The sequence below is a fragment of the Wasmannia auropunctata genome, unplaced genomic scaffold (assembly GCF_000956235.1).
Source record: "Wasmannia auropunctata unplaced genomic scaffold, wasmannia.A_1.0 LD336111.1, whole genome shotgun sequence".
NCBI classification, from domain to species: Eukaryota; Metazoa; Arthropoda; class Insecta; order Hymenoptera; family Formicidae; genus Wasmannia; species Wasmannia auropunctata.
The window spans coordinates 911,946-922,904 of record NW_012026779.1 but is presented as its reverse complement, the minus strand read 5'-3'; the positions used below and the strand labels follow the sequence as shown (position 1 = coordinate 922,904).

At 33.4% G+C, this 10,959-nt stretch overlaps 2 protein-coding genes across 4 annotated transcripts; one reads left to right on the top strand and one right to left on the bottom strand.

Annotated features, from left to right (window-relative positions):
* The first annotated feature begins 584 nt into the window (after nt 1–584).
* Nucleotides 585–2,709, top strand: LOC105448871 (DNA-directed primase/polymerase protein-like). The gene is made up of 3 exons (XM_011687713.1): nt 585–1,062; nt 1,537–2,324; nt 2,417–2,709. The coding sequence occupies exons 1-3, from the start codon at nt 745–747 to the stop codon at nt 2,637–2,639; spliced, it is 1,329 nt and encodes a 442-aa protein (XP_011686015.1). The 5' UTR covers nt 585–744; the 3' UTR covers nt 2,640–2,709.
* An 802-nt stretch (nt 2,710–3,511) lies between these two features.
* On the bottom strand, nt 3,512–8,961 carry LOC105448854 (stAR-related lipid transfer protein 7, mitochondrial-like). 3 transcript variants are annotated; one of them, XM_011687699.1, is made up of 7 exons: nt 8,216–8,961; nt 7,760–7,914; nt 7,249–7,517; nt 7,045–7,172; nt 6,592–6,731; nt 6,209–6,511; nt 3,512–6,120 (listed from the first exon to the last, which is right to left on the bottom strand). In XM_011687699.1, the coding sequence occupies exons 1-7, from the start codon at nt 8,632–8,634 to the stop codon at nt 6,107–6,109; spliced, it is 1,428 nt and encodes a 475-aa protein (XP_011686001.1). In that variant the 5' UTR covers nt 8,635–8,961; the 3' UTR covers nt 3,512–6,106. The 3 variants fall into 3 exon arrangements, with proteins under 3 accessions (XP_011686001.1, XP_011685983.1, XP_011685992.1); XM_011687681.1 differs by having other exon boundaries at nt 3,512–6,511; XM_011687690.1 differs by having other exon boundaries at nt 3,512–6,511; nt 7,249–7,514.
* Nucleotides 8,962–10,959: the final 1,998 nt, after the last annotated feature.

Below are 10,959 nucleotides of genomic sequence, written 5' to 3'. Positions count from 1 at the left end.
TGTGCTCTTCCGATCTATTTTAATGTTGTTGCAACATTGTATTGCAATATTTCTGAAGGCGGACATTTCAACGTTGCTGCAAGCTTGCAATAACATTGTAGAAATATTTCGCAATTTCCATGCAATATTACAATGTTTCAATGTAAAATTTATGTAATGTTTCTATAATCTTTCGGTGCTGTATGGGTTAATTATATTGATCTTATTATAATTATATTAATCTTATTAATTATATTGATCTTATTAATTATATTGCTCTTATTTTATATTGATCTATTAATAAATTATAAAATTAATGTTATATTATTAACTAATTGCTTAAATTTTAGCAATTACTAAACAGCCACACTAACTCCCGTAAGGCTGTCGGTCCTCGTGCATTCTTCAATTATCTCCGGATTCCTTGAGCCCCTTTGATGGCCACGAAAATTTGTTCGGAACTTTAATATTAGTATCTCGATCGTCGGTGCCTGCAATGTACATAATTAATCCTGTGTTTTCATTTCACGCCTTTGAATTACCGCCATCGTGCGCAAAACTCCGTCGTCATCGTGAACGACCGTAGCGACCATCAGCTGACGCGAAATTGGCGGGAAACTGCTAGTTTAGATCAGCTGTTCCGAATATCATCGTACAATATGTTTACATCATGAAAGACAATGTCGCACACCTGAAATCGTAATGAAACAACCGTGATTGAGACAAATTGTCCCTTAGATCGGAGTCCATTGATCGTCGATCGAAATGGAACCAATTTGCCCGAGTAGATTTTACGGTGGCAAGGTACAAAAGCGATCACCATCAAAATCCAACGTTTGCTGGGTGAAAATGTACCGGGTCATGCCGTCGCACATACTGGGCCCGACTCAATACTGGGAGGAGTTTCACAAACAGGCTGACGCGCTGGCCGCGGCTTCCGAACACAGCACGAAAACCGACACGCTATGCACGTTCGTGTACCAGCGGCCCAGCGACGGCAGTCGCAGATTCGTCGTCGCTCATCCGGAGGTCTATTGGTGGTATTACAAAGTCAAACCGCCAGAAGAGAGATGTTCATACGAGGTGAGCATATCTATAATTCCGTCTATACTTACTAATGGAAAAAAGAAGAAATTTAGGTTTTTTCCTTGGATGTGGAAAAGAAAGTATGCTTTGGTCGGCTTTGGATGATAAGTTTCCAATAATAAACAATCTTTTCTCCCATCAGTCAATTTTTTAATTTCACGAAGATTCTAGTTTTTGCTTGTTGAATACAAATAGGTCATAATTACATAAATTTGTAGAAAATTTAGGACATAATTCAATATATAAACATGTGCTTTTATGATACAAAATTTACATTGTGTCATGTATAATTAATATATACAGTCACAAGAAGTATTTTAAAATATTTAATATATAGTTTTATTAAATATTGTGAATCACATTTGTAGCAGAAATTAAGTTGTAAATAATATATTTTAATGCATTTTCAGTAATGTATATGTATAAAGAATGTATGTATAAGCCTATAGAAAATTATTATAAATTTAACAGATAATACCGAAAGATTCGCCCTGTTGGTTATATCTGGACTTGGAATACCCAATCGAATTAAATCCACTTTGCAATGGACCACGCATGACCAGGACACTGATAGATATCATAAGGGCATACTTACTCAATCATTATCACCTGTTGTGTGATAGAAGTAACTTCTTAATACTAGATTCTACATCCAGTAACAAATTCAGCAGACACGTGATTTTTACTATGAAGGATATGGCTTTTAAGGATTATTCGCACGTCGGAAAGTTTATCAAAACTATATACAATGACATGCTGCTTTACTTGAGGTCGGATACGCCGACACATGGAATTTTAGATCACTTTGACAAAGCAGACATCGAGGAAATGCTTGTGAAGACGCAGCACGGCGAAAAATTGTTTGTCGACAATGGTGTCTACACGAAAAACAGACATTTTCGAATATATCTGTCCACCAAATGGGGAAAGCAATCGTATCTAACAGTATCCATGGACTGCGTGCACAATACAGTGAATAAATGCAGGGAGAAGGAACTGGGGATCTTTCTGGATTCCTTGATATCGTACTTTCCAAACAAGCAGAATTTAATTTTGCTCGAATTTCTTAATCGAAGTGACGTGAAAGCTAAACTTTATTCAAGTATACCAAAACGATCTGTTAATGAAAATGATGGCGAGAGCTCGCCATATCCTGAAATAGATAGTCACATTCGCAGTCTCATCGATCCTGGCAAGATACGCATTGCTAAATATTCTGATAAAACCAAAACACTGAGATACGAAGTTTACGGTAACAGGTAATATGTAATCAAAGTTGTTAGTTTTTATTTTTATATACATCTTGCTACTGTAAAAAGACAGTGCATAATACTTTTACATTATTTTACAGATACTGTGAAAATATTGGCAGGCACCATAAAAGCAACAATGTATACTGGATTGTGGATTTGAACACAAAAAAGATATATCAAAGATGTCACGATCCGGACTGCTGGGATTTTTCATCTATACCGAAAAGCTTACCGGAAGAAATTCTTTTTAAGTTGGACGTAGAAGGTGATCTACTTTTGTGTCCCGGGCAACAATATGATGAAGATACAGAGACGATGTAAAAATTACTAAATATGCTTTTATAAGCATATAAATGTATAATTTGTATAAAAAATATTTATAAACGCTTTTGATTGTTTCTCAATAAATTTATTTTTTAAGCATGCCTCTCTATAATGCCCTTTCATAAAGTTTTATTACATTGACAAGTAATAAAAAAAAAGATATGTAACATGTTATATATTTACAAGAAATGGATATAAACAACATTATTATTTATTATTAACATCATGTGATTAACACATAATTTATTTACATGACATTCTATGAAAATTATTACTTTTATAATAATTTTCATATTCATATATTCATGATTTATGATCATACCTTATACACTTTCGAAAAGTGTGACAATACTCTATTTTTATACATATAAAATATATACATATATATATATATATATATATTATACGCATAAAGTATCTATATTTACATTATGCATACATATATATACAATACAAAACACTTAAGATATATTTGTATACTTATATATTGCATATTATTAATATTGCATATTATATACATAAAAAAATATAACATCAGAACACTGAAATTTTTTGATATAAATTCATATTTGATACATGTACAATTGGTCACAAAAGGGTTGCAACACTTTAATGGACTTTAGAATGCACAAATATTTCAATAATATGAATGTCTCTAGATGCATCTAGTGAACTGTAGTATTGTGTGAGCGATTCACAATCAGATAGTCAAAAGATGTACAGGGTGCACTAAAAGATAAAACAAGACATCTTGTGCGCCACGAAAAATTCAATATAATTACGAATGTAATATTATCAGTACAGTTTTGTTCCATAAATTTATTTATAATTGTAGTAAACATTCTTAAAATTTATTAATCAAGATTAATAACATTAATTAAATTAATATAAATTTAATTTGAAGGAATTAGGTTCGTAAGATTAAATCAAATATACTAAAATAATGCCTATGCGAGCCGATACGGGTGTGTAATAATTGTTATTGTTACAATATCCAATCACAAACTGCGCGCCATAATTTTTGTCGGTCTTGAAACACAGTTCTTACATGAAGTCGGAATCCACTTGTAACGAATTAAATTGAAGAGCAATTTAATATCTTTTGATGCTAATATGCATCTATAAGAATCCTCTTTCAAGTGGGAGGTGCGCAGTTTGTATGTGGTTGGATATCGTAACAATAAAAATTATTAACACCTGTATCGGCTCGCATAGGCATTCAGTATATTTAAATTAATATATTTTTTAATTCAATATATATCATTAAAATAACATTTGATATAGTACATTAGAATGTATTAATCTTTACAGGACGAGAAGTCACTATAGTGAATCTGAAACTGTTACATTTTTAAGCTAGGAATATAATGAATATAATAAATCTTACTCAAGGAAAAACTGTAAGTATTAAAATTAAAACTTGGTTTCATGGTTAAGTCGATTTAACCGAAGTTCAATTCACTTTATTTTTTTCTAATCTAAGAATTGGAAACAGATAAACAGTAAGTTAAACCGAAATTAAAGTTAATCTATCATTTGTGAAACCGGGCCTGAATTCTCTTCCATCCTCTAAAAGTTAATATACATTTAACACTGGAACTTATCCAATATCTCTTAGATAGTGATAGGTAAAATTTCGTGTCATTGAGAAGTTTTAATACTGTTGATAAAAATACATTTATTGAGAAGATTTGCTTAAATTTCTGTAATTCACAAATTTTATCTGCATTTCCATCTCATAAGGCTGTCTTTTACTGTTCATACTTAAAAGTTACTGGCAGTTCTGTTCACAGAGAAAATTCTTCGCACAAAGAAATTCTCCACAGATATACATTATACTTAATGACATGAGATTTGAACACCATCGCCTAAAGGATATTGAATAAGTTATATAAACCAACAACAAATTAGATGAATCCAATGGACTGTACATGCAAAATCTAAGCGTAATTTTGTGTCTTGCACCATTATGCGAATGTATCATTATTCTTCCATACTGCAACGTCATATTTCAACAATTTTTTCATAAATGTCTATGATTTGACAAATAGATTTATGTTACATGCAGTGATGTATCATTCAATGTATTAATTAACGTTATTAAAGGGATCATTATCCTGGAGATATGTCTGTTTTACCGATTAAATGCAATAATTTTTGTATAGGGTTTTCTTTAATAAATTTAACATATTACTTTAATAGATTTGGAATTCCTGTTCCAGAATTAAAGTATATGCATTAATGTCGGGTGCCCGGAGTTTATACCGAAAACGAAAAAAATTTTTGTAATTCAGACTTTATCATTTCTTAGCACTATATGGCCGGCGTGAGTTTAGAGCCGTCAAGTCATGACATGTGCTTGATATAAAAACTCTGTAATTTGTACTTAAAACGATGGTTAATTTAATAGATTATATGAAGAAACTATATTAAATTCTTAGAATTAGATTTAGATATCTAATTTTCGCGAAACCTATATACGAAAATTTTTTACGATGTATGTAAGCGATATTGATATGGTAGTAAACACAAACACATTACTACACGTTACTACATTAATATCTATAAATATATATACATAAATCGTCGTTAAACTGACAATGTCATATAGAATTCGGTTATCCCTCCAGGATCCCCTTAATATTGATTAATAAACAAAATTTAGGAATGTTTTACTACAATTATAAATAAATTTATAAAATAAAACTGTATATATTGAGAGTCTATTAATATTCGTACCTATTAGGTTTTTCGTGGCGCACACAAGATGTCTTGTTTTATCTTTTAGTACATCTTGTACATATTCTTCTGATTGAACTGCTCATTAAAAGTTTTTTTCTTTTAGCTCAATTAGTGTATATTTTTTGTACTTAAAGTCAAATAGGCATATGTTTAATATTTAGCAATAGCTAAAAGAAAAGTTTTTCATCTTCAAGATGTGAAAACTGTGCCCCTAAAGTTTAGCTTAACTTTTAGTTGTACCCTGCATAATTATATACATTATACAAATATCTCTTATATGTCTCATACTATGTAGAGATATAATAAATTCAATTTGCTTTGTACAAATATTTTTTTGCTACATAAATTTTCAAATTTAAGTAGCTCTCAACATATTACGTTTCAACAATCTTAAAAATCAGAATACATTCTGCTTGCTCTTTGTTCATTACGACACATAATAATGCAAATTTTTGATGAATAAATGGACTAAAGGCGATGGACATACCTAATCAGTCTCACTTCTTGCTTAGTATTTTTGTTTCTCCTTTTTATAAAAAATGGAAACCATACCATTAAAAAAAAAAGTTGAATAGTTGTTATATTCACACAATTTCATTCTTATTGTCTATGAAATCATATCATCCAATATACGTTAATAAAATATCACTTGTTCCACTATGTCATCCATGAATCTGTTTTATAGTTTTACTGGCGGATTATTGTTTCCTCCATGCGCGAAATCATGTTAAAACATCTACTAGCCAAAAGTTACTTCATTAAATCTATTTGTCAAAGATCCAAAAATGCAAATAATTTCGTAAGATAGAAATAATGTAGTAAACCTTGCTGTTCTTTGGGTGCAGTAGTGGCATCCTTATTTTCACTTTCCGCCAAGTCATCTTCTTGCTGTACACCATGTGTTAGATCCAACTTGTTAGTAGAATCATTAGTAGAATCGTCCTGTTGATCTTTATGATCTTTCGTCAATGTCTTATCGTTTTTTAACTTATCTTCTACTTCGATTTGCTCCTTGGAAACGTCCTCTTCAGATAAAGTGAGACCGTCAGGTGCATTTTTCTTCATCAGTTTATATTTTTGGTATTTCTTTGAGGCCTCTCTCATGCGAATTAGAAAGTCTGGTAAACCTAAGGTAAATTGTTATAATTATTGTTATTACAAATGCATTAAAAAGAATTTTATAATTTATTTTATAATTGCGCCAAACCTCTCAGTGCTACCCAAGCAGTGACAGCAGATGGTACAGCGACTCCAGGATCATCAAAGTAAGTAAGCCCAAACTCAATGCCTGGCTCGTGAAATTCGGTATACGGCTTTATCACCATGTATGACCAATATGTCTTGACTCTGTTACATAGACATTAAATTATTAATTATTCATTGACATTAACATAGTTCAATATTACATAATTATTAATTATTTAATTTGACAAAAAAGAAAATGAGAATTTTTCTCTTATTTTGAACATTTAATTCTAAAAGGTCAAATGCTCAGTTAAAGTAATATTAAAATAAATCGTTTCAAAATATAAATTATTATTAACAAAATATAACAGAAATAGTTGAGATAAATTGATTTAATGATTTTTCGTATGCATATATTTTAATATGAACTCTTGAATATTATATTAAATTAATTATATTAAATTCTTTAATATACCTATAAATTCCCCGCCTTTCTGGTATATTCGGATGTTCCGTCACTCGACTGACAATGACTACAAGTCCCTTCTCTCCATCCATGACCCATCGTCGTTGATACACGTAATCTCTGTTAGAAAATAATTTCTGCACAAATGCAAATTAACGAATTATTGAATCATCAATTGAAAAAATTCGTCCAAAAAATATATATTACACCTACAGGCCAGATCATTTCCCAATGGATAACATCAGTACTACGATTAACAGATGATTCGGACTTTGGATCAGTCTCAATAATCTGTAACTCTTGAGCAGTCGGATCCCATTGCTTTCTATAATCTACGTCGATTTGTACTTGCAGAAAATCTTCGGCAGTAACATCGGAGAATGTACCGTAAACTTTATAAGCAAATAATCCACCGGAACCAGGCTCTATTTTCCTCCATATTAACATATCCTGACGCTCGATAAAAGGTTGCCAGCCACCTGCTGTACATATTTTGTATATTATATATAACACAAAAGCAGATATAAATATATAAATGTAACGTTTCAATGGGTCGTATTCAAGCTGAACGAGCTGCTAGCCTGCTCGCCGAGCAATTGAATGCGGTTAATTGAATTTATAAGAACCAATTGTATTCAATCAGTTCAGTGAACTGGCTAACTGCTTTCACTTTTGTCAGCTTGGACACGTCCAATGTTTAATATTTGATAAAAGAAAAACCTACAGTCTTCATTAGAAGCGGCGGGAGACTGGACTCCACTACATTTACAGTATTTCACATCAGGCTGTACAGTGTCGATAATGATACGCAAATTACACTTTGTGCAGACCACTGTAGAGTCTCGTAATCTATAAATTCCTTCGATCTCACTGTTATACCTGCAACAAGAAGCGTCGAGAAGGATTATTTGGGAATAATATTGTATCTCTTGTTTCCTGCCAAGCACTTCTCGCAACTGTAAGGTAAATGTACCAGTGGCTGAACATATATCTATATCTGAACACGTACACAAAATTTATTAATCTCAAATACTTTTTTTATTGTAATATCAAAATTTAATTGTAAAAATATTTAAAGATTACAATTAAATTATAATACAAAAAAAAACATTTAAAAATAAATTTTTGTGTACTTGTTCAGCTATAGATACACGTTCAGTCACTGATACGTTTACCTTACCTATTAATCTCTTCGTCGCTTATCCTGTCGCGATCCCAGTTGTACACGCTCACGCCGGCCGCGCTTATCAGGAAGTTCTTGGCGTTTCTAGCGAGTCTGAGCCTCCACAGGCGCATGAACTCCCTCAGTGCCACCTCGTCCCATATCCTCGTGTAGAGGTGGAATATCTGTATGTACCGCCTGATCCGCTGGGCCGCCACGAACTCGAACTGCCTCTTGCAGGCCTGGGCCACCTGCGTGCCCTGCTCCCGAAACCACGAGCTTATCCTCCTGCGGTAGCTGCCGAATTTGCCGCGACCCTGCGTCCTCGGGCCGCCGCAGTGTTGCAGAACGAGCGCTAACCTACCGCCGTCACCGCAGCCGTAACAGCCGGTGTTGATCCTTCTGAGAGCATGACCGGTCAGCTTCCACGTGTACATCGTTCGCTCGCGACGCTGTTACGAATCCCTCGGTACGGAGCGCGATCAGTTCATTCGGTCTCATTTACGATCCCCTCGGACCTGTCCCGTCGTGTCGTGCCAGATAACCGCGGATGACTCGTGACGATATTGCTGCGTAACACGGTGGCTCGCGCCACCGGAGTTTTTTTCCGTTCTCGCCGTCGATAAAAACGAATCACGCGTGCGAGAAGTGCCTCTCTGCTCGAGGTCAGCGCATACCTAATGATCGTCGTGAAACCAATTACGCGAGGAAATTGTAATTATCGTCATCCGCGACGCATAACCGCGCGTACGTACATACATAACCATCGATCGCGGGAGGGTCGGTGGAGCAGGCTAGTGGAGCAATTGCGCTGATTGCGCGAGCATGTGCCGACTGCCGACGAGATCGCAGCGCCATGCGGCGCGGCGCGACAGGAGACAGCCAATCGGCTCGCGGATTTCAAATTTTCGAAGACGACCGCCGCGAGAGTTGGCGCCAACTTTCAAGGTGCCTTTTCGTACGTAACCTTAGGGAGCCTTAGAATGTTTGGTACCTACAGGCTACAATAGTAGCAAAAAGTTAAAGGACTGATTTTGACGAATATGCTCTTCTCATATAGTTTGAGTAATAAGGATTGTGCAGAATGTTATCATTTATTCAGAACTAGAGCGCAGAAATGCTTCTGTTGCTTTTTTCCTGAGAATTTTCGAATTCTATGGCCAAATCTAACCAAAAATTCAATTAAAATCCTTATAACTTTGGATTGCTTCAGTGAATCGACTCCGGCTTTTGTCTTAAGTCTTTCAACATATATAAGAACAATCTGTAAAATTTTTGTTAAATTCCCATTATTTTAAAAATTCTAGGTATACAATTCTTAGGTATTAAAAATTCTTAGGTATACAATTTTTATATTCTATACCTACAGAATTTTTAAATTAATGAGAATTTAACAAAAATTTTACAGATTGTTCTTATATATGTTGAAAGACTTAAGACAAAAGCCGGAGCATTCGATTCACTGAAGCAATCCAAAGTTATAAGGATTTTAATTTGAATTTTTTGGTTAAATTTGACCATAGAATTCAAAAATTCTCAGGAAAAAAACAACAGAAGCATTTCTGCGCTCTAGTTCTAAATAAATAATAACATTCTGCAATGCATGGACTATAAACATTAATATAGAAAAGTGATCACTTCAGAGTTTGTGAAAATTTCCGAGGGACAGAATCAAGCCGGAGTCGATTCACTGAAGCAATCCAAAGTTATAAGGATTTTAATTTGAATTTTTTGGTTAGATTTGGCCATAGAATTCGAAAATTCTATAAGGAAAAAAGCAACAGAAGCATTTCTGTGCTCTAGTTCTGAATAAATGATAACATTCTGCACAATCCTTATTACTCAAACTATATGAGAAGAGCATACGCGTAAAAATCAGTCCTTTAACTTTTTGCTACTATTGTACGTATTAAACATTCTTAAAAATTTAATAAATCAAATTAATTGGTTTTATCTAAATCATTATTAAATTATTTAAATATATCTTCCTTCTTTTATGCAACACCAATTATATTAATTTAATATTTTAGACGAAATGGCAGAAATAAATACTTTAGGATGGATCGAGTCATTTAGTTATAGCGGTGATGCTGTGCATAAGGAACAGGAACTGGTATTTATTACAGATTTAGTGGAGGACGTCAGAAAACTATAGAGGTGTAAATTTATTAAATTCAATTCATTTATTAAATTTAATTTTTTTATGTAGCATATGTTCTAAATACGCAGCACGCAGCAGCAGCAGCAAAATGTCACATGATTCAAAACCGCTTCCGCCGCACGTGCTGCGCATAAAAAGGAATTTGCAGCAACATATTAAAATTTAACCTTAATATAAATATAAGTATAAATATAAATAGCGATATAACCGCGAAATCCGTTCCGAACAGGTTGACACCGCGTGTCTTATACGAGACGAAACAAAAAATAAGAAATACGTAAATTAATTGTGTTTAAGAGGATGCTTAAGCCGTCTGTTTTATCGACAAAAATATCATATTTGTTGGTTACTAATTACTTCGTATTAATTGCATAGAATAAAATTTCCTTTTCCACGATTAAAACACACATGCTAATGTATCTGGCTCTGGTACATTTTGTACCAAAAACGGGAAAAAATGAAATAATTATAGATATTTCATTATCCATTTTAACCTCAACATGGCGACTAATGCTATCAATTTACCAAAACGTTTACTTCGTGGAAAAGTTAGACAGGTTATATGCTCGAAATGAAGGCAGAGCCAGATGTACAATAAAGA

Coding starts and splice junctions, on each gene's coding strand:
- LOC105448871 (XM_011687713.1), top strand. CDS start 745: ATGGAACCAATTTGCCCGAGTAGATTTTACGGTGGCAAGGTACAAAAG. Junction 1,063..1,536: donor AAGAGAGATGTTCATACGAG/GTGAGCATATCT, acceptor TAAATTTAACAG/ATAATACCGAAAGATTCGCC. Junction 2,325..2,416: donor TACGAAGTTTACGGTAACAG/GTAATATGTAAT, acceptor ATTATTTTACAG/ATACTGTGAAAATATTGGCA.
- LOC105448854 (XM_011687681.1), bottom strand. CDS start 8,634: ATGTACACGTGGAAGCTGACCGGTCATGCTCTCAGAAGGATCAACACC. Junction 7,915..8,215: donor AGCGACGAAGAGATTAATAG/GTAAGGTAAACG, acceptor TTCTTGTTGCAG/GTATAACAGTGAGATCGAAG. Junction 7,518..7,759: donor CGCCGCTTCTAATGAAGACT/GTAGGTTTTTCT, acceptor AAATATGTACAG/CAGGTGGCTGGCAACCTTTT.